This window comes from Lepisma saccharinum, chromosome 1 (assembly GCF_977018435.1).
Source record: "Lepisma saccharinum chromosome 1, izLepSacc3.1, whole genome shotgun sequence".
Classification (NCBI taxonomy): Eukaryota; Metazoa; Arthropoda; class Insecta; order Zygentoma; family Lepismatidae; genus Lepisma; species Lepisma saccharinum.
Genome location: NC_139229.1, coordinates 121,182,594 through 121,207,330, shown reverse-complemented (window position 1 = coordinate 121,207,330; position 24,737 = coordinate 121,182,594). Strand labels below are relative to the sequence as shown.

The window sequence follows — 24,737 nt, the reverse complement described above, 5'->3', positions numbered from 1 at the left end:
GACTGTTTGGACCGTAGCAACATCTCCAGGTGGTGCACATTCTTTCAAGGAGGCCGTGTGAACTTTGTTGACTCATCCGTTCCGGGCAACCAGTAACAGCTGCAACGGAACGGAATGTTACAGCCATTGAGCAGGCAATTCTCAACGACTGGCAGATCCATTTCAGAACCTTGTCAGGGCGGTTCAACATTTCAGACTTCTATCTGTTTGGCCCAATGAAGAAATTCCTAGGTGGCAAACGCTTCAATTCCGATGAAGAAGTGCAATCAGTTGTTCTCAGATGGCTGTATTCCCAATTGACGGAGTTCTATGAACAGGGTATATTGAAACTAGTGCCACGTTGGGAAAAATATGTTGAAATATCTGGCTCCTATGTCGAAATGTATCTAAAAGATGTGGTTTCAATGTGTATAATTTATGTTGTCTTACCTATTAAACTTATTTTTTTAAAAAAATTGTTGTGCGGAACTTAATGATCCACCCTCGTATAAATTTGATAAATGTGATACATTGAAGAAATGTTCAAAATATTATACTTACACCTCTTGCAATTTCATACCTCTGTAAATTTAAATCTACTGATATTACTTACCTCGACAGATTGAGCCCATCTTCCCTGTTCGTCTCCAAGTGCAGAAGTCAATTTCCCTGCTCTTTCTAAACGAGCAGCAGTAAGTGACATTTTATTTAGCAATTCCATCTTATCTGCTACGCTAGCATCATAAGCTGCCTGCAGTGCTGCCATCTGCTCTTCAACTCGAGCCAAATGTTGCTGTTTTGTATGGAGATCATCCATAACTTTCTTTAATTCCTTTTCAGCAGCAAGAAACCTGAAAACAAAATAAATTAGGATCATCTCTCTCTCTTTTTCAGCCCAAAAGGGAATGAAGAAGAAAAAAGATCTTATATGTGTGGATAATTTTTTGGCTTTCAATTCTGTGGCAATCAACTTGTGAATTCTGTAAAATAATACAAGTACAACTTTTAACACATACCTGAGATATGTTTCTCAACATTTTGGCTGATTTGATCCTTCAAGAGATGGAGAAATTGTACTGAAGCCACACTACATGACAATGGGATATACATTTACTGGTACACTTGCAAATAATTCTAATAGGCCAGTATTTCTTCTATAAATAACTCATGATTTAATACCAACATTCTGTCATTTTGTTATTAATGATTATGATATAAAAGTTCATGTACAATGACTTTAGTACTTTATTAATGGTTTTGAAATCTGTAGGTTACTTCTAAGCTAGAATTATTTCTCCTGTGGTCTACCGTTGTTACAAGCATAAAAACACAGTTTTTTGTTGTGACATTTCAGGAGAACACACACATGCTCCCTTCAACTACAAGAGAAATAATTTTACAATGCAAGAAACATTACTTCTAAGGTGCTGGTAAAACTTTAAATTCTTCTGTGTCTATCTATTGCTTGCATTGTATAGTTTCATTCTTCATAATATTACCAAGAAAATTCATTTTATTAGTCTTGTTTTTTACATATTAGTTAATTGTTTTTATTTTATTCAATTGTTATAACTGTAATGTTGGCCATCTTTACAAATCATTAAGAGATGAAGTGAGAATGTGGTCTCCAAACATTACTTTAAAAATGTGTTAAATTGCTCTAACAACCATACATTAGAAAAAAGAAATTTATGAGCATTAGAAAGGTTATCGCAGTTACAACTCTAACATTACCAGCAGGCTACAACAAATCTTCATTTACTGCTGAACAAGATTGCCTATACGTATAATGGATGAACAAACTATACTCAGAGAGAATTCATCAGGAAGAAAGGAATGTGAGTACTGCAAGTGCCAAGAGGGGAGAGCTAGGATCCAAGGAACTGATTCCATTGCAGGGCCACTAGGAACCAGAGGCAACATGACCTCTCTGATACAACAGCAAGGTTCGATTCGTGAAGCTAAAAAGGAGGAACTGGACAGCTGACTCAGGTGAAATCTAGGTAACTAGCCTGGTTACTTGTCCTTACAGTACCACTCCTCCAGGTCAGAAGGTGATCTTGTAAAAATGAAGGTAAAACCCCTTGGTCAATAGAAAAACTTTAATCCAAAACACTATTGTACATGCATGCATGTTGACACCTACATCGATTCGCAATTTCCCTTTTCAAAAACAGGTGACCTAAACACATCTTACCTCTCTCTTTTTGGCTGCACAACTCTTGATATTTTAGCATACCGGTCCATTGCCCTTACCCACATGCAAATGGATTTGCAGGCTTTGGAAACTTTTGCAATCTCTACTGGCACAAATTTTGGATTTTGGATGTACGGAGTGATCTTTTTTATAATAGCATCTGGAATTTCATCCTTCTTGTAATTATACAAACGACTCAAGAAGTCAGTTTGAGCTAGAAGAGATTTAGCTGTATTCCACTCTATCCTGAGAATTGGAAAAAGAATACATAATGTTGTTTATGTTAGTATTTCTATCAACATTTTTTGAGAAGTTACAAAAACAGCAAAGATTTTAATTGTTTACCAATATGGAATTTGAAAGCATAAAAAAATAATTGTCTTATAATAATTATAATTTATTAGTGTAGAGAACAAATCCGAAGCAGTGGTGTAGCAAGGACATTTCGGGTGGGAACGCCAAGTCCGAAGGAAGGGTCGGCCCTTTCTTGCTTAATAATTTACTTATGGTATTAGTCACCACAGGTATTGTTTATTTGCCTGAAGTCAGCTGGGTTTTCAACAAAACATCATCCATGCATGTTTTAGCTAGAAAATTAGATGCCTCACTATGCCACAAATGTTTTGAACTCTGATGCTTTATACCTTTTTCTATACCTTTCTGCATGATGCAAGTCATTAAAAAACCTACCTGAATCACAAGCGCCTCAGCACAACAGTAGACGTCATTGTTGTGGATGATCCAACTACTGATTGATTTGGTTTATTTTATTTCGCTTTTCTACCACTTTTGGTTAATTGCGAATATGAGTGATGATATTGATGAAGGGACACTGATAAAGAACACCCGTGCTCACGCCGGGATTCGAACCAGGGACCTCTGTCGTCTTGGTGCACTGTGCAAAGCAGAGTGGATGATCCAAATATCGTCCACTCTACTGACAGTGCCGATTAGTAATTCAGACCACTGTTTATTATATCTTGAGAATGCTGATAAACATTTTAAAATAATTTTGTCCAGAGACAATTCGATGTTAAGAGTTTTCAAATGAATGCTAAACATTTCCATTAACACAATATTAAGTAGTTATATAATAACGAAAAAATACAATAAAAAAAATTAATAGTTTTGCGGGTTAAGTGGTAGAGCAGCCACAGGCTGAATTTCTACCACGAGGACTTCACCAACTTACTTGACAAAAACTGTGTTGATCTTTTAGTTTCTAATGCACATTGCTGTTCGTGCGATAAATTATACAATGCAGTGGCCATTAAGCAGTATATTTGAGATTGATAAAGTTACGTCAGTCAATATTGCGTATTGTAGCATCACATAGCACGAGTTGCATGAGCGCGAAGAGCGAAGAACTGGGTAGGAATTCTACCGCTGTCGTCTGCTTCAGAATGCAGGAAGGGTCACATTAACCAATCACGGTAGACCTCTCTGCTCCGTACGCTGGCGTAGGAGAGAGCACTCGTGTGCTGTAGAAATTGAAGCTTTCCCTCCAGAAAGGCAGCAAGGAATATAGGAGTCCTGTACGCCGAACCTGCTCGGCGTCCGGCTGGGAAAGGCATTGAAAAGAGATGCTAGAACGAGTGTTGAGAGTGGAGCGTTGCAAGCAGATCGCGAAAAATAGCTACTATAATGCTACGAAGGTCAAACATATATGAAATTAGTCACGTTTTACTTTATAATCACAGCATTTAAGCATTTTAGATGATGTGAAGATATTTCAAAACAATACAGTAAAGTTACAATTAAAGTGGTTTATATTCTTGCTGTGACACTTCATCCTGGTTCGCCAGAAATTTCTCAAGCTTACACTGCCAAGATATATATATACACACACACACACACAGAACTTTACATGGCTAGTCATTCTACACTGTAGAGTACACAGTGTGTGAGAAAGTTCTGGGGAACCAGGATGAAACATTGCAGCAAGAATAAAATCCATCTTAATAGTAACATTTACTGTATTATTTTGTAATATGCAACCATGGATATGCACACTTCTAACAACATTGACATGAATGTGCACATTAGATGAGAATGGAATGTTGCACGAGTTTCGTGGGTTATCAATGTAAGTGTGTGAGTATTTGGGTGTGAGTGTCATTTTTCTGTTTTGGTTAATTTTGATTGCACCTGAGCTGACAATATTTTGAACCAATACCAATGCCAATAATATTGCTGATTACTTAGCTTGCAAACTGCAATAATTTAAAGTTCTTCAGAATATTTCTAAATATTTAGTATCAATCTAAGTTTTACCATCAATTTTCACACGTATGTTCAATGTGTGATAATCAAAATGTTAATTAAGAGCCATTAATCACAATATTCATTTTGGTTACGCAATGTTTGTGGGTAATTAATGAGAATTGCACATTTGGTATAAATTCAAGGATATTTAGACTCCCTCAAAAGTGTTGGAGAGCATCTTGTACACCCTTCAAGTTATCTGAACTTCAGAAAAGAATCATCACATATTTTGTTTTTGATGAAAATATGAAATGTGAAATAACACACTGAAATGTTCATTTTTGATCATGGGCGTCTGGAAGGGGAGGCCATGCCCCCCCCTGGAAAACGAAAGTCAACCAAAAATTACATATTTCACACATATAATTTAATTTCAGCCACAATAATGTGTGTTAATTATTGCACGAACATGATAAATTCAAATTTAAGCAATGTTTTTTGAGGGATGAACACTAATATTGGGGAAAATATGACATGTTGCCCTCCCCTGGAAAAAAATACCTTCCTTGCCCCTCCCTGGAAAAAATCCTGCGGACGTCCATGTTTTTGATGTTTTTGAAAGGTGCATTTCCCTACCATGTATTATCACAAAATGATGCGAAATGAACTGCGACAAACAAAATAAACATTTTAACACGAAATTCACAGGTTATTTACTGACTCGAGAAGTCTGAATTATCCTGACAGTTATGCAAATCACGGAAAATTGGTTGTGCTGTAAATATTTGAGAAGCAAAAATGGACGCCTTTACACAGTAATAAACAATTACTCTGATAAATACATAAATATTCTATTAGAAGGGAAATGTTCCTTTTGTGTAATAAATGTGGTTTTTAAATCAAATTTATGATTTTGTTCACCATTTTAACACCGAATTGCCATTTTTATACCACTTTCGATACCAAAATGTGCTCAGTTTTTGTACTGACCCAAGTAACCACCACTGTTGGGCCAACGTCAGTTTTTACGTGGGAAAGGTTGGCTTTACGTTGGGCCAATGGTGATTGCCAACATTTGCCAAACCATGGAAAAGTGAGTCAAAATCAGTTTTAAAAACAACTTTTTCATGTTAATACAACTTTCAGGAGTATGCTGAAAAGTCTAGTGTAAAATAAGTGACATGTAACAGCGTTTCTTTTCGAATATTTCAGTTACAGCACATACTGGAAATATAATATATTTTTAATGAAAGTAGAAGCTATTTTTTCACTTGCAGTCACTCACCAGTCCTTTGTCGGCTACCATGGATGAAAGATGTGTTGGGAATTGCTTACTGTTTGTATCTTTTGCTGTAGTAGAACAAGAACATTCTCTCAGGTATTATTGTGAAGGTGGTTAAACAATGTTGTTTGCAGACTAAATTCCATGAAAGTTACAAAGCTAAGTGAACTCTAGAAGGATTTTGTGCTACCTCTTGAAGGTATGGTGCCTTGAAAACAATGATACCATGTGACTGAGAAAGTGCTGTGTATTTTTTTTTATTTTCATAAATAACTTGAACTATTGTTTACATTTGGCCTCAGAATAAATTATGTATATATCAGAATACAAACCTATCCATTCTTTAGTTTTCAGTACATTGCACCAACGTAAAAACATATGTTGGCCCAACGTTGGAACCACAGGCAAAATTACCATTGGCCAACCATTTTCAGTATGATTGGCACAACCTCTTTTGGTTACTTGGTGAAATCTTGATGTTTTATTCACCATATATGTGTGGCTCTAATCATCAGGTATTAGTGACAAAAATCAAACCAATACTTTCCGACATTCATAATTCTGATGAAAAGTATATTCTGCAATACACACAGGTTCAGAAGAAATAGCACAGTTACTATCATTGAATGATATTTATAAGATAGAGTGAAATAAGTGAATATCTTGAACTCACTGATCAATATATACTCATTTATTTTTAAATTTTATAGATTTTTATAAGATTGTTGTTAGGAGAAAGTAGTATTCAATGCTAGGAATTCTTCAAGAAATTGTTGACAAATAGCAACATGAAAGCATAAAAACACTGTTTTCTAGTTTCTGGAGTCAAAGGCATCACATCACTAAATTATATTGTTTCTGTATTCTCAAAAATGCAATGAGATTCCTAAATTTTCAGACTTTAACATGTGAACAGAGCTACTCATATACTTACTTCTCTTTTAAGAGAATGCACACAGCCTCCATGACATATTTGACCATTTCCGGAGGTTTTATAAATGCTGCAACTTCTTGTATATCCTTCTTGTCCAATGATCCCAAAGCTTTAACAGCTTCTTCCAAGATGGGAAGGGCTTCAGACAAGTCTCTTTCTGCGTCTGCTGCTATAGCTTGAGTTTCTTCTGCTTTTTGCTGCAGGGGAGGAAACAAATCTTATATTTACAAACTCAGTTTATCACATCTTACTGTACTCTTATTTATATGTACAATATAGCTTAATAGAATAGAATAGAATGGTCTTTTTATTTTCTACTGAGGGAGGTTCAGCCTACGGCTGCTCTACCGCAGGTTGGTAAATTTTTCATGCTTTAAATTGAGAAGCAAAGAAGTTAACTGTTTTTAAAATAATTAGTTTTCTCACAGTACTCAATCCTGAGGAAAGTAGCATGAACATTATTTATTTGTAATCACAAAACTGTAAAGAAAGTAAAAATCACATTTATTTATTTTAAGATCAGATAGCTTATTGAGACTGGATGTACAAATTAAAGTTGAATTCAAACCACTGTAATGTTCCTCTACAAAGGACCGAACATAAAGTCCCTTGATTACAAGGTGCTACATAATCAGGGAGGGCCGGCCCCCGTGGCAGAGTGGTTAGCACACCGTGCTACAATGCCAGGGGTCCCGGGTTCGAATCCCAGCCTAGGCATAGATGTTTGTGTGTGTCCATTCATCAATTTCATCCTATCATCACTCATCCCCATCTTCGCAAATTAGCCAAAAGTGGCACAAAAAGCGAAGTAAAATAAAGCAAATAAATCAATCAATCAATAATCAGGGAGGCCCACATTCATTTTGCAATAAATTATGCTACTTTGCACTGAATATAATTACATGCTTGTACCAATATCACACCGCCTGCCCCACTATGATGCCATCACTGGCTCAGGCCCACAAAGGGTTGTGTCACCCCACACCGGATAACAATATTACGTCTGACGTGAAGATGACATAATATTGTTATGCAGGATCCCTTTATTTCCAATTTCATGCAACCATTGGTGGATTATTGAGACGGGTGATGCCACCAGATCTAGATGGTGAAAACTAAGAATAAATTGTCATCACTTTAAAGTTAAAGGTAATAGCAGTGCCCCACCCCTCTGACACCTAAAATTAAACTAGGGGCACTTTCTGCAGTCTTCGTTAATCTAGGTCCTTGAAAGTCAACTTTAGCTCTATTTAAGGTGAAATTTAGCTCTTTTATGCACATCTTCTATTTAAGGTGAAATTTAGCTCTTTTATGCACATCAGGTTTCGCAACAATGCCAGGATGGCCGTAGGAGGCAAGAATAAATGCATTATGCTTATGGGACCATTTTTTATTCGTTCTCTCGGGAATATCAAACATTCAATGACGTAGAATAGTACATGGATGAAAAAAGAACACATTGAACTATGTCTATGTCGTAGGAAAAGTCGAAACTCCCATTTGATTAGCCGTAACTTGAAATTGAAGTTGATTTCCCATAAGGAATACATGGGATTCTGTAAATACTTATTGATCATATTTTTCAAACATCGTGTCTAACTCAATAATCACCTTAAAAACTGCTTCCACATGCAACATGGAGAGAAATTCATACTCTCTTTCAAGGTCTTTTTTAGTAGTAGTGCTCATTCTGACAATATTGAAATAAATGTATAACTGGTGCGTAATTGTCACTCTTCTCCTAAGTATGTGCTTGTATTTGCCCATAAAAAACTAAGGTCATTTAGCTGCAGTGCCCATTTTTTCAGGATTGTTTTGGCATTTTCTCCCTGCATGTTGATTGGCAAATGAAAAAGGGTGCACCACCTGACTTTAGGGGGGGAGGTACGATGCCGTACCCAAGAACATGTCCAGGGCACCAAATTACTAAGGGCTCCAGGGGGCCCAACACCTTTGGATACTTGAAGGACCAATGGGAGGTCATTGGTACGGTACACCAACAGAAAACCTGGAAGAGGTCAGGTTCCCATCCACCAGGCTGAAAAAGTCGAAAAACCACCATTTCAAGTCTCCAGGGCACCTTTGAAAAAAACACGAAAATTCAAGATGGTGGCCACATATTTTTAGGCAAGTTTGGATTCAGAAAATGTCTAGGCTGGTCGTTTAAATGTTCCTTCCCTAGCTGGGTGTGAATGTGTTAACAAGGTATTTTCGAGCCAGAAAGCGAAAATGAATGCATGTGATGAATATATTTACTTTTCATAGATGTTTATGTAAGGAACAATTTTCATTTTCCTAGAAGTTCTAAATCTATGGTTATCACTGTAAATAATATAGTGTGTCCCACATAAAACCAGTATGTATCGTATGTATCAATCAATAGAGGCATTTGCTTATTCAGCTTTTATATGGGACACTGTTTTAGTTAGCACAGTTCTTTCCTAATTATGCTGAGTTGTTAAGGTGTTAATTACATGAAGATAATCAAGGTAAAACAAAAATCTCACCTTTGCCACTGCCTCATCCGCCAAAACAACTTGCCTCACTTTGTCTGCATTTGCTTGGTCCACCACCAAGCTCTTCATTAATTCATCAGTGGCTTTAGATTTTTCTTTTAGCACTGGTCCAAGTGCTGTCAGTTCTACCTGCATGGTATCTACAAGATCATTTGTTTCGAGGAGTTTCTGCAAGGATTTCAATATTATGTACACTATTTCTGAAACACATTACAAAACAACAAGCAGAAGTAAAATATGCTGATATTGTTATCAGCTTCCTAAAGACAATTCATTGTAGATACCTACCTACCTAGATATATTGATGAAAAGGAAGAGGACAAGAAATTGAAACCGCTTGGCATCAGAAGTGTGCAGTAGCCACAAAAGAAGTGATGTAAGTGAGGTGACAAAAAGAAATTTTATAAAGAATATGGAGGACAGAATAAAGAAAATATGCACGAAAGAATGTGAAAAAGAAGGAAAAATAAATAGCTGGAAACAGCTGGAAAAGAATGGCTATGAGAAGGAGGATAGACTAGACATAAACAGAAGAAGGAAGAAAAGTGGCAGGGGAGAATTGGAAGAGAAAGAAAAAGAGGAAGAGAAAGAAAAAGGGAGGAGGTTTGGAATAAGGAGTATGGGAAAGACCACAGAAAAGATATGCAAAGTGCTTAGGAAAGCGGGCATTAAAACTTACAGGAATGGAGGGAGAAGTATCTTAAGAATAGCAAAGAATGCAAACAAGAAAAAGGAAAACAGAGAAGAGGAAGGGATTATCTACGAAGTTAAATGTAAAGAATTTCAGAGTGTGTACATAGGAGAAACGGTAGAGGCTGAAAGACAGGTTCAAACAACATAGGGATGATGTACGAATTAAGAGAGAGAGAAATGCGATATTTAAACACATGAGAGAAACAGGACATGACATAGAGTGGGGTGAAGCTAAGCAGATAGGAAGGGAGAAGAGAATACTAGTGAGAAAATGGAAGGAGTCCAAGGAAATAGAGAGGTATAAGGGGTGACCTTCTACGTAGTACACCCAAATGTCAACCTCACTTCCACGTTAGTACACCCTGGACTGAAGACTAACGAGGCACTGGCGACTGGCCCCATGGCCAGTATAATTTTGTTTGTATTGTCCTGTTGTCCTTATGTGTGCTGAGTACCCGTTTGCAGCCTCAGCTTTTAACAGAAGTCAGAACATTTTAAGATTTTTAATTATGCAACATTAGAGTTGTTCTTTGTAATGATAAGGGGCTGGCCCCCGTATAATGTGACGGGAGCAAAATAGCCTAAGTGCTGACGCTCGCACAATTTTAAAATCAAATTTTAAAAAAAATCAAATTCCAAGGAAATAGAGAAGAAAGGTGAAGAAGACACAATGAACTGGAATGGGGGACTGATGATAAACAAAGAATGGAAGAAGGTGTTAGAAAGAGTGGAAAGGACAAGAGAGAAAGAGGAGAGAAGAAGGAAGAAGAATGAAGGAAATAGAGCGTGTGATAGAGAGTCCATCCACATTCTCTTTCAGGTGAAAGTACAGTTGACAAGGGAAAGCCATCTGCTACATTGTTCCAGAACTACTTTCTAATAGTCTGTAGGGGAGTATTTTTGTGTATATATATTATCCATTTTGCCTTGACTCATTTCACTCAACAGGTCACTAGGTGCCGGGGCTGGCCCCGAGTTGATAGCCTCCTGGAGATGAGGCCTTGCTCGAAGAAAAGGTTTATTATCCATACCTTGTTACATTTGTACTTGGTACAGAGTCTGAAGAAGACCATTCTAGAAGGTTGAAACGTTACGTGTAGTTTATGTTTTGTAATAAAATAAATTTCTGCCTTGGTCAGCATATTAAGTTTTTTAATTGTAAGTAATTTTGCAGTAGTTGAACCTTACCTGAAGACCATTTTTTACTTTATCTCTTGCACTGCTAATTCGAGTTGTTTGATCTTTCAACATGTCCATAAATAGGTTCAGGATTTCTAAGTAACTGCTTGGTGTTGTGTAGTAATATCTTCTCATTTCAGCATAATAGCGAAAAGTCATTTGATTCACACTCTAAAATACAAACATCATCTCATTACAATTCTTAATGAAATTAATATAAAATAAATTACAGGATCCTAAAGCATTGTTTTTATGTAATATTATATTTTGGATGTTCTTTGTTATAATAGAAGTTTGTCAATCAAATAAATTCAATGTGTAACGTGTGTTTCAAATTCTCTATGGAATATTACTTACTTATTGTTTCAATTACATTTTTTCTAGCTATTTGAATGTTTCAGCAAAAACAAATACTAAACCATAATGATAGTATACATATTATTTTGCATTATATTTTACAAAATCTGATTTAATGCACATCTGTGTAAAAAAATAAGTCTAGAAGCTAATTTTTACAAACAAATTTCTATTCTCACTACTTAAAATATTAAGATAAATGTAACAAACATTTTTAACACTACTATTTTTATATTTTATCTGCCAATTTTATTAAACTTCAAATAAACTCCTAACAATATTTGTTCACTAAATAGAAGAATATATAGAAAACCTAATAATTTCCTCCCTTTCCCTTGCCCTAATAGCTCCTCAGTCCCAGCCATGAAAGGGACATTACAAAAGTAAAGGAGTAAAAATATTGGAGAAATTATTTGTTTCACAAGCAGTGAGAATGACCAACATGAGTTTAATCATTTATTTACCTCAGATGACCTAAAAATGGTTGTTTCTCAATACAAATGAATAACAATCAGTGTAATCCAACAGTAAGTTCAACTAGTTTCAATAATCATTTCAATGATTTTCTTATCACAAATAACTTAAACCATGTTTCTAGGATGTATGCAATATAGTTAACACTCCTTTAAATTTTTTAGAAACTTTAAATATATTTAAGAAAAATCTTAAATGTCAACATTTCAGCTTTAAAAACAGATTATTACCATGCATAATATGGGTTACGTCATAGTTAAGTGACGGGTTAACAAAGAATAAAACAGAGACTGTGGTATTGTTTATATGTAGGGACGTGAAGTTTTCATTTTATTTTTGAGATGTAGGCCTCATTTTCAGTACTAACGAAAGAAAAGGAAGGTACACATGTTGAAGAGCCATGAAAGATTTGGCATTTCTTATGGTCTAGTGCATTCTATTTCCTTTTTACTTTTTACGATATTCTATAAAGTATATACAAAATTTTTAATATAGGAAGCTATGAAGTTATTCATAACATTGATGGTGGTGGTACCACAAGAACACATATGCTTCTGGACAAACATATGCACATGCATGGATCAGTATGTAACATCAAACTCACCGAGTGGATAATTACACACATCCTGGCCAACTTATCTGACAACTCAGGATTCTCCATGATGGCCATAAAGCTCTGTGATACTGAGAGCAAAGCTTCATCTGGCCATTCTGTGAACCAGTCAATTGTACAGCAATTAACCAGGGAAGGAAACATTCGGCACCTTGCTCTGTATAAAAAATAAAATTATCTTTCAATAATAGAAACTGAAAAACATATCAAATAGCATGTAAAAAGCTTAACACAGAATAACTACTTCATTACTTAAAGTAAGACTTGAAGCTTTCCTGGCGACGAATGATGAAAAGATTTTCTCGGGTTATCGGCTTGGAATCATTTCCATAACTCACCTGGTCGATAGCCCGAGAAAATCTTTTCATCATACTTCATTTCTGATCTCTGCCTATGCACTCAGAAGGCTCTGTCACCTTGTTGAACTAGCTGTATATACTACTATTATGACAATAAAAATAATACATTGTCATAACTACATTTGAAAATGGTTAGGCTAAGTCCAAAGTTCCACATTTGTGCAATATTTATAATAATTTAGTCATATGATTGCTCAAAATTTTATTCAAATAATACAATTAAATGTCTGAAATTACTACTTAAACCTATTCCATAAAATATGATGTTTAAAAAAGCCAATTTGTATATCATGACAAAATTATCAAATTGTGAAATATTCTGAATTCATATTCATAACAGTTATTTTTGACTGACAAAATGAAAAACAAATATTTTAAATCATATGTGTTCTTTCTGACAAGAAAGATATGATACTTTCAAATTTATAATTAAATTTATTGAAATTATGTACATTTGCATTGGCATCAAGGTTTATATACAAAGGTCAACTCTTTAAAATTGTTCAATGTATAATATGATGTCATACTTGGTATTTTGTATCAACATTCAAAAAATGGTAATTGTAATCATTAGATAAGTATATTGTGATATACATAGTAAAATAGCAGTAACAGAGCAAATATGTACATTTACTACACAAACATTCAAGCTGTTAAGCACTTATGGACAAAAATATAAAACAAAAACAATTGAAGATAACTCATACTAAAAAATCTGGCTTGAACTAGTTGCTCTAATACTAGTTGTCTGTGACTTGGGGGAATCTGGAGATGGATGGAAGATAAGTAAAAATGTGGCTATGGGTGAAGGATTGATATTTGATAAATCTGGATATTTTGAGATTATACTTGATAAGTTAATCTTTAATAGTTTGTTTAAACTATATAGAGACATTTTGTTGATAACAGAAGCTTGAAAATGCTTTTATAATGGAATAGTCTTTGAAAAGAAAAAGGAAAGATTTGGAACTGGTGAAAAGTGCCTAGTTTGAAAATTGGAAGCAGGAAATTATTATCTGCTGGCATCTGCATTAACTAGCTAGTAAATGAATATTTCATTATCTAAAATGAAATGTTATGAGAAATAAGACTAAGTGACTGAAATATTTTCTGCATTTTGGATGTGAATAAGCCAAATGTGAAGTCTTGAAAATTGAAGGAAGTCATCTTGTAGACCTGATTGAGGAATTTGACATGTTGAGTGTTCTCAGATGTAGAACTGATAGATGCCAAAATATTTAGAGAAGGACTTGCTCTGCCTCGCAAGGAGACAGTAAAGAAGTGTTTTCTTCATATAAATAACATTATATGTTATAAATGTTCTTTCAAATAATTGCATAATTTGATGCTCTTGTAACTTTTGTTATTTCTAGTTATTTTATCAATGTAATAATTATAAAAATATTTATTTTATATTATATAAGCACTATTCTTCATATGTAAGCTGGTATTCCTTTTCAACATATATCCATAGCTACCTACTGAGCTATAACATTGATTTGAATTTTTGACAGTTATATACATAAAATGATGTGCCAATCAAGACTTCATATTTAACCGAGGACATTTATCAAAGTGAATGATTGTTGAGAGATAGATTGGACTGAATTGTCTTCTTGATATTTAGTCACACTTTCTTCTCTTTTCATCACGTTCCATTTATCATTATACTATATATTATAACTGGACTGAGGATTTATATACAAATGCATGTTTTAACTGAAAAGGCATATTTCAAAAGTAAGTGTTTTCTTGTGATAGTAAGCAAATGAAACCACATTTATTTAGCATATTTCAGTAATTTTTTCCATACAAAGATGTACATGAAGTGCATATTTTTTAGAATTGTTACAATTGTTACTTTTTCTGGCTTAAAAATTGTAAATTAGTTTGTATAGCTATTCAAAAATACATCGCCTCAACAAACCCACGGCAACCAATCACAATGTGAATAAAATGATGGTCACTAGACTGTTCCCTTCTGGCATCCTCACTGTTTACAGATTTTATGTTATCAATGGAAAGTTAGAAATACTTATTTACTTCATTTTCAAGTCAAAATAAAGGAACCATATCTAATGTTTCCAACATAAAATTCACTTTTGTTATGCACATTATGCACATAATGTTAGCAATCTTTCTCAGCCTACAGACTAGAAATTGACTTGTAAATTTCAACAAAAGAAAAAAACTTCGTTGAATATTACATGAATTATTATTAAGTAATTTTAATGTAACATTTAAAGTAAAAATAGACAACTTTATATATTGTGTCTTTCTTGTGCATCACTTTTACTTTTTCTTCATATTATGTATGATAACAGTAGAATTCTCTCATAATTGTGGGGATGTTCATATTTAGTGTATATTTTTAAGGTTTTTATGGCATATTTGTATGCACACTGTGCTAGTTTTAAATGCTATGGGTCTTCAGTCTAATTATAACATACTAGAAAGTTGTGTGTCTGAATGCCCCACATGGGAGACCCAGGTTCATTTCCTTGGTTGGGTGGTCTCAGCTACAATTCAGAATAAGGTAACAAATTTGTGAATTATATATTTGACAAATACTATTTTATGGTAATAACAGAATGTCAACATACCTGAAAGAATCACCAGATGGACTCATGCACATGACAATATGCAATTTACTTCTCACTCGACTGATGAAGAATTCATATATGCTATCCCTGTTGCCTTCTGGAATTCCAACTGCTTTAGCTGAAGGCCTTGTGCCTATAATAACTCTCTCATATTCTTCTGACTCAAAAAGACCTGGTACCTCTCCTGTAAAATATAGTGAATAATTATTAACACAATATTCCATTTCTCTGTAAAAAGTTTAAACAATTCCATAGTACTTGTGTCCAAAGGTATTATAAAACAATTTCAGCAATATACTGCCACAATTCACAACCAACTACATATTTGGGCTAGGACACAATCTATTTCAGCAAGTCATTGTTCTAATGAATTAAAACTAAGACACTATGCTGCAAGATAACTTAACTCTGCAGCAGGGTTTAATTAATTAATTTAATCTGCATGTGAAAAGGGCAGAGCTTTTTCTGCACAAGGCTTACATTGATTGATTGATTTGGTTAATTTTACTTTGTTTTTCTACCACTTTTAGCTAATTGAGAAGATGAGCATGAGTGATGAAATAATGAAAATGATGAAGGGACACTCACAAAGAACAGTCTGAGATTTGAACCTGGGACCCTTGTCATCGTAGTGTGCTGTGCTAAACATCATGGAGGTCGGCTAGGCTCAGTGGCGTATGCAAGGGGGGTTACGGGGTTTACCCCCCCCCCTTGAGCTTTTGAAATATTATGAAAAATGCTGTGAAGAAAATTAAAAATGGCCAATTTATCACAGTCAAAGATCTGCGGCAATACTACTACTACTACTAATAATAATAATAATAATTTGAATTGTTATTCCCATGCAGCGTGGAGACAAGCACAGAATTCCAAACACACGCATCTTTCAGAGTGAATGCCTTGAAAATAAACACAAATTCTTGAAAATACAATATGAGGGCACCTATGATTTAAAAGTGAAAAAAAGTTGTTTTGTATCTCAGCTGCAATAGTGTTCAATTAACACGTATTTTTTTTGTGTGAACAATGAGCATTAACTAAAGAAAGTTCTTGGTCATTGTAAGTGGGTATGTATAGACAAAAGCTAGGTGGACCAGAATAGACAGCCACCAGTCTGCCTTCCCATTGTTTACACTGGCACATTTAAATTTCTGATTTCAAACGACAATAAGATTAACTATTGTAATATGCTTTGTTGGTAAGAACAGCGAGACAATCCAGATGTCAATTATCGGAGACATGAGCGGAAAAATTACAACCAATTCCGGGAATCGAACCCTGATCTCCCACGTGGTTGTGATGCCCTACCAACCAGACCACCACAGCTCCTTGGATGAGTTCCATACTTTGATTATTTCAATTTATTTTAATATGTTTTCTTGTTTTTATGGATTTTCTTCACACTTAAAATGTCTTGCCTCGTTGACTAGACAATTATTTCGTAACAAAGAAACAAAAAAATGCTCCTATAATCTATCAAAATCGAATGACTAGAAAGTAATTTCATTCTATTCCTTTCATAAATACTATATTTATGTAGATCTCTACTACTTAATAGTAGTAGTGGTAATAGTAGTATTATTAGTAGTAATTCAACTAATTAATAAATTATAAGTATTATTAATTAATTATGATTATTATTATTTAATTAAAGTATAATAAAACAATGGTAATGTGAATTTGGATGAAGCTTTAGAAAGCCTCCCATTGATGAAATCCTGCGTACGCTACTGGCTAGGCTTACATGCAGAACCGAGACATTACATCGTATGAGCTGAGATACTTGTCTGTTGGACACTTACCAGCACACACACACACACACACAACCACACATACTTACCAGAGTTAAGTATATTATTTATATCCTCTAAAAATTCTTCAATAACAATCTGAGTATCTGTGAACAGAAACACTGTGTCTTCATTGAGCACTCCTGCACTAAAATAAAGCTTTCTGAGATCTTCATGAAATGATGAATAATCATAACCTCTTGTTAGTTCTATTTGGAAGCACCTACAATGTATAAAAGTCAGAGTAAGAGAGTACATGTAAGGGTTTTAACTACTGAAACTGAATGAACACGAAATTTGCTGTTACATTAGTTGCACAATTTAAAAATTTTATTTACTTCATTTTTTTGTCTAAAGAGCTTGTAAAACTATACTCCATCATACAACAGCCCTCTCAGGGCCAGAAACTGCCAAGTGGTTTTTCTCTGGGTAAACACACAGTCACTGTGTTACATTGTTGTAGTTTTCAGGCCTTCGAGACTGGAGACTGCTACATCAAGTATCTCCCTAATTGTCCACAATGATGAGTCAACACTAAAATTTTTGGGGCCCCACTGGAAATCAAACCTGAGAACGCTCGCACCAAAGCGAAGGGCATTAACCATTAGCCAACTATGATACTATTTTTTAAATTCAATTAAATCAACCAGCCTATCTCTCCTCAATTCCCCATATTGCCCTACAATTCTACAAGAGTTACGGTCAACATTGACCTTTTACACCTCCACCCTCTGTTTTAGAAATACTGGATAAACTAGTACTTACTTGTAACCACACATATGGGAAGACATCTTTGTTAAACTCTGTTTGCCAGTTCCTCCAATACCAACAAGCAATGCATTTCCTCTTTCTGAACGCAAGATACGTGCAAGTCTGGCAGAATGTTCAATGGCATCCATAAAAAATACTATTTTCAATTCTTTGGATGTGCTCATGTTGTAGTCATCAAGGTAGTCCTGGAAAGTTACATCAACAATGTTCTTAACATTGTATTTGGAAAACACAGGGCAAATTTCAATATATTTCATACCAGATCAAATTGATTTGATTTGATTTTTGTTAATTAGCATTGTTTTTCTGCCACTTTTGGCTAATCAAGACATGATTTTAGTTTTTTGTGTGAGGGAGAGAGGGAGATACAAAGAGATGGGAGTATATATTTTTTTACATTATTTACTTTATGCATACCAATGGCACTTCATCGAAAAGAAATTCTAATTATTCTGAGGAATTATTGTACTATAGAGATGAAGAGGAACAAGAAAGTTATACTCTGTTCCAGAAATCTGTGAAGCAAGTACACAAAAACAAGTCCTCTGCACATGTAGTGACTTGAGAGTACTCTGCCAATGAACACATGAGAGGGAAAAGAATTGCTTGGAGGGATCAACGTGACTGCAGCTACCAGCCACTTGCAGCAGCATGTACTGCTATACTCTGCCCACTCACTTTCTCCCCTTCTCTACCCTTATCCACAGCTTTGCTTTACAGACTCCTGGAACAAGGTAGTTATCTTCAGAATTTAATCAAAGAAAATGTTAAGAGTATCATCATTAAATTGAAATTCACAACCATTTTATATTATTTTAAAATCAGAATTCCAAAACTGTTATTGCCTCCAACAACATTTATCTGTTGCAATTATAGTTGGTAGTGTTTGGCTGGGAACACGGCCACAAAGTTGCAGAGATTGCAGCATTCTTGGGTGTGACAGCATCTACCATAAGTACAGTGCATAAGCAATGGCGTTTGTCCGGAACAATTCCCGGAGATGCAATTCCGGACAAAAGACGATACTATCACCGAGGGATCGTCGGCATGTGAGGCACATGGCTACCGCTAATCACGTCCAAAGCAGGGACCAATTGTTGTCACAGGTCAATGCTCAACCAGGTTCGTCTATTTCCGAGTGCACCATACGCCGGGAGCTGCATCGCATGGAATTATTCAGCCGTATACCCTGGCGACGTCCGTGGATCACAGCAGCCCTAAAGCAGACGAGACTCCAATGGGCTAAAGCACATCGACACTGGACTGTGGATGACTGGTGACCTGTAGTATGGTCAGACGAATCATGCTTCTGCTTGTATTCCAATGATGTATGTTCCCATGTCACCAGGATGCCTGGAAAAGGGCATCATCCGAACTGTGTCCAGAGATCAGGCAGCTCAGGGGGGGGGGGGGGGGGGAGCAGTGTCATGTTTTAGGGTGACTGGCATTGGACCACTGGTGCCAGTCAACACTCGGATGAAGGCTGTGCACTATCCCCATCCTGGATTACCACGTCCTCCCTAATGTGGACTTTCTGCATGGAGAGGGCCTTATTACCGAACCTGGCTTTGTACCATGAATCGTGCCAGATGTGTTCAGGACTGGTTCGCAGAACATGAAGTTGATGTCCCACACCTTACTTGGCCAGCCAATTCACCTGACCTTACCATCATCGTGAAAATGTGGGATGCTTTGGAATTTGCTGTCAAGAGGAGTGTTGCACATCCACGGTCACTAGCGGAATTGACGGCCAGATTGATGGACTAGTGGGCTAAAATCACTGCAGATGTTATCCGGCCCCATGTTGAGAGCATGCTCCGTAAGATCCAAGCTGTGATCAGGCCACATGGTGATGTAACCAAGTATTAGGTTCAATAAAACCTGATTTCGAAATATTTTGTCCAGGGTTGTTTATGTAAAATACAATGTTGAATATTAAATATAGGTGTCTGGTATCACAAAATGACCATGGAAAGTGAAGAAATGGGTACATACAAAGTATAGTGCCTGTTCAAGTATAATATGCATTTTTATTGGTTTCCAGTGAAAATACCTGAAGAATTGCTTTCAGCTTTGTCATGTCCTTGATTTCATCATATACTCTATCTGCCTTGTCTGCACCAAATTTCATAAAATCTCCATATATGACTGGCAGTGGGGGTGGTTCACCTTCCTCAGGTAGCTGAATGACTTGCATTCCAAAATTCTTATGCTGAATCTCTCTCAGTAAATTGTAAAAATACTGCTTGTCTTCAGCATTCACCAGTCGATCATGAAATACTCGTAAGGTCTCATGGCAGAAAAGTCTGGAAACATTAATATCAATCAAAAATGCTGAAACATGGTAAAATTTTCATCACAAGCGTCAGATTTTATAAATTGGTTTTGTTTACTACTGTTAATGTGCATCAAATGCCTAAACTACAAAATATTCACACGAGAACAAATTTTCTTATACATATATATAAATAACAGCTACTCATGACAATACTTGGATATTTAATAAAGTTCTGCAATGTTCTGTGCACTGTATATGCATAGATGACTATCCCCCAAAAGCTACCAGCAGTCAAATTTACTGTTTTTCTTCATGTGTTATTGCAACTTAATTATGTAAAAGAACACTGTAATTAAGTACACAATTTTTCCATTTTGTACTTGTTTTTATGAATATAAAGTTATAATTCATATGACCTGGTTTTGTAAATTTCTAAATTTTCAGCCTCCTTTTCCATTGCAGCCACCTGATTACATGCATTATCAAGAAGTGAAAGACCATCACGAAATACTTTTGTTTAATGTCAGAACAATATAATATAGGTCCTGATGAATTTTACATTGACAATTTATCAGTAACAATCAAAATTTCATAGAAATTTATATTTACCAAAAATTGCAAAGATCTTTCCACTTACTTTAGTATGTGAACATTCTCTCTCACAACTCCAGCATCTGCCTGAAGCACACCTTGAATGCACTTTGAAAGGTCACGAAGGTTGAAAACATAATGTGACTTGGTTGGTGTTGGCAAAAGGTCTGCTGATATGCGCTGATAGATTTCAATAGCAGCTGTTACAATATACTCTGCATTATCAGAAACTGCTGTTGTGAATTCTGATAAGAAGCCTTTTACAATTGACTGTTAAAATAGATAAAAATCAAGTTAGTGAATATTCAGGCTAGAGAAAGACTAATCTTCTTTAATATAATCTTTGAAAGGGTTTACTCAAGTTGTAAGTTGTAAAAGTCAAAAGAGTGAAGAGTAAATGTCTATCTAAATAACTCAAATATAGTTTACTTCTGTTAACAGTTTTCTTAAAACTAATGGAAAATGCTACATGTGGTAAGATGTTATCAGCAAGTTGAAGCTCTTAAGTTTTGTGCTTAGTGATATTGAATATATATACGAGGTGCATCCAGAAAGTAAGTTTCCCTATTTTTTAAAAAAAAACCAACACAGTTTCAGGAAACCATTTATTGGCAACAGGTACAGCAAAGGTTCAGATATTTTTCAACATAGCAACCATCAGAATTGAGACACTTGTCGTATCATGGTATCAACTTTTGGATCCCACTGTCGTAGAACTCTGCCGCCTGTGAATGGAACCAGCGTGTGACAGACGTCTTCAGCTCTTCGTCGTTGCCAAAACGCTCACCGGAGGACAGGAATTTCTTGAGGTGCAAGAAAACGTGAAAATCGCTGGGAGCCAGATCAGGACTGTAAGGTGAATGATCAAACAACTCCCAGCCAAATTTGATGACCTTCCGAAAACTGCCGACACCAGCGACGCGCCATCTGCTTACTCATAATGTTCGGCCCATAGACCTCACAGAGCTGACGATGAATGTCAATTGGCGCAATGCATTGTGCATTCAGGAACTTTATCACCGACCGACCCTTGCATGCGGCGGGAGAAGGAATACGAGCTTCCATTTCGGACCACTGCTGCCTCGCTACTGGCATGCGGCGGGAGAAGGAATACGAGCTTCCACTTCGGACCACTGCTGCCTCACTACTGGCGCCGGGTGGGATCTGTCTGCCTGGCATATGATTGATACCTCTTAGCTCTGCTGCGCATGCGCAATTTACACGGCTCATTATGTTTACTTTCACGGGGAAAAAAATAGGGAAACTTACTTTCTGGATGCACCTCGTATATGACCTGTAAGCTTTTATCTTTACTCATACTACAAATAACGTAAATATTGGCATGTATAAACAAATTTTCGTGTTTTCATGCATGTTACTATAAACACTAGCCAAGTCAGCATTTCCCAGAGGTTTCTGATTAGTTATTCTAGATGTACCAAGTTGAGTCAAAAGTTTGTTCGTTTTTTCATGTGGGAAACAGTGAATCTGGTGGAAAAGTCTGGATAGCCAAGCGAACAGCTTGCTGTGGGCACGTGACTTGCACGCCACCTCATACATACATTCACACAGGCACAATGCATTTTGACAAGGCACAGTGCAATTACGGCAGTTCGTCATGGAGGTGGACAAATTGGCCATGCGTATCTTGTTATGACATTGGAAAAAAGGGGTGAAAGCTGCAAGTGCTCTGAGGGAAATGTGTGTGGTGGAAGGTGAGGGCACAGTGAACATTAGGACAGCACAGAAATGGTTCAAGCAGTTCTCATCTGGGGACATGAGTGTGGAAGACAAGCCCCAATGTGGGAGACTGGGTGCCATGGATGCAGATGTCCTGCTACAGCAAGTAACAGCCGATGCGTCGGTACACGGCAACTGGTACTACAGGTTGGATCGTCCCAAAGCACCATGGTTCGCTTTCTTCACCAAATGGGTTTTGTCTCTCGGTGGCCTCGACTTGTTCCTATTGAGTTGACACCACAACAGGCTGAACGATGAGTCTCCATCTGTCAACAATTGCTTCAAAATCCACAGGATGACAGATTTTGGCATCGAATTGTCACAGGTGACGAAAAGTGGATCTCTCTACGATATTCTGTTGGTGGTAAGCAGTGGTTGCAGCCACGGCAAGGAGCAATGCCATTTTTTCAAAGGGGACGGTTTGAATAGAAGGTCATGTTGTGCATATGGTGGAATATCGATGGTATAGTGTTCCCGGTGGAGGCACAAGTGGTTCGGATCCCACTTTAAACTGTAGGTCCAGTCCCGATTAGCCTTACTGTGCATAAAGTGGACTTAAAACAACGAATCAATCAATCAATGGTATACTGTTCTGAGAACTCGTACCAGACGGTCGTGCTGTCGATGGAAAGAACCTTTACACTGTACAACTGTAGTGGGACCATGATGCTATGCTCCAGAAGTATCCAACATTGATGCGTCAGAAGAGAGACTTGTTGTAGGTCGATAACGCCCATGTCACCGACAACAAATTGTTACCCAGAAACTGCAGGACTTGAAGGAAATTGAAGTGTTGCCTCATCCGCCGTACAGCCCTGATCTCGTGCTATTCAATTACCATTTGTTTCACTCTCTCGCGCAAGGACGACAGTTCCACACATTGGATGTTGTGGAAACAGGAGTGTGCGAGTTTTTAGCCTTGAAACGAGCCGAATGGTATTGTTGTGGATTGTGGCTCTCATGGAATGATGGCAGAAGACCATACAATAGCAGAATGGCCTATACTTTGCCGAATAAGTCCAATGTCATGCCTTGCATCTCCAGTCTCAATGTCCATGTGTAAAAACGAAAAAAAAACTTTTGTATCACCCTGGTACATGGAAGTAATACTGGAAAGGCAAATGTAGATGCCATGAAATGAGGAAACACCAAATCTGAAGTTCATAGGTTTGCCATTAATTATTTCAATTTTAATTTTCCTCTTCCTACATGTAATATGTAAAAAACTTCCACCTCAGAAATTTAAGATCAAGGAAACATCCAACAAAATCTGATGCTGGGTCTCCACAAACTACTCTGGCAGATCAGGTTGTGTGAAAATTCCCATCAAGAGGTCATCAGTTGAAGATGCCTAGCAGCCTGGAGGGTGCCGCTGGCCTCCTCTAATAAAGTGGCCCTTTGCCAAATGCATACATATTTTGTTTGATCTTCAACTACAAAAGTTTTGCTCTATCTGTTGGACTGGTATCTTTACAATTTTTTAAAATATCTTTGTGAATTAGATAGTCTAATTAGCATTTCTTATTTGCACCAATAGGTTGACCATGATAATAATAATAATAATTCCTTTATTTAGCGGGCGAGGTTCAGCCGTAGGCTGCTCTACTACCTAACCCTTGTCATGAGCTACATAAGAAAATATAAGTACATATAATATAATATGATAATATATGAGTACAGATGGAAAGCTTGATTACACTAAAGAGAAATAAAAAAAAATTCACATTACCTACAATTACGAATATTCTCATTTCAGTAATATTAGTCATAGGATTATATGAATGTGAAAGAACAAGAAAATATTAAAAAAGAAAAAAAATGTGAAAAGAAAAAAATATAAATGTAAATGTTAACATAAGGTTGCATTTAAGTAAATAATAATAATAATTTAAAGAAATTAATAAAATTCCAATAGTTACAGTTATAGGATATGAGTGTCTTGTCGTTTGTTGAGTGCCAGTTCATTTCTAGTATGTGCTACTGTTCTGCTGTTGTTCCTGTAGAAACATTTCTTTCAATTTAATTTTGAAACTCTTCTTGAGTTTTATGGATTTAACATTTGTTGGTAGTGCATTCCATGCTTTCGGGGCAGATATAGAAAAGGATGAGGTATATAGCATAGTCGAATTGTGAGGAATGTCAAGTTCGTTGTGACGACGTGTCCCGTGTCTGTGAA

General features: G+C 36.2%; 1 protein-coding gene across 3 annotated transcripts in view; it reads right to left on the bottom strand.

Moving 5' to 3' along the window:
• Positions 1-24,737, bottom strand: part of Dhc16F (Dynein heavy chain at 16F) — a 224,355-nt gene that overhangs the window by 60,805 nt on the left and 138,813 nt on the right. For all 3 annotated transcript variants that reach the window (XM_083138102.1, XM_083138119.1, XM_083138111.1), the window contains 11 exons: positions 20,868-21,091; positions 20,006-20,258; positions 17,947-18,137; positions 17,232-17,404; positions 15,392-15,575; positions 12,421-12,586; positions 10,995-11,156; positions 9,105-9,281; positions 6,598-6,794; positions 2,177-2,422; positions 593-830 (listed from right to left, as the gene is read on the bottom strand). In XM_083138102.1, the coding sequence (XP_082994228.1) occupies positions 593-830; positions 2,177-2,422; positions 6,598-6,794; positions 9,105-9,281; positions 10,995-11,156; positions 12,421-12,586; positions 15,392-15,575; positions 17,232-17,404; positions 17,947-18,137; positions 20,006-20,258; positions 20,868-21,091 (2,211 nt within the window). The remainder of the gene's footprint in view (positions 1-592; positions 831-2,176; positions 2,423-6,597; positions 6,795-9,104; positions 9,282-10,994; positions 11,157-12,420; positions 12,587-15,391; positions 15,576-17,231; positions 17,405-17,946; positions 18,138-20,005; positions 20,259-20,867; positions 21,092-24,737) is intronic.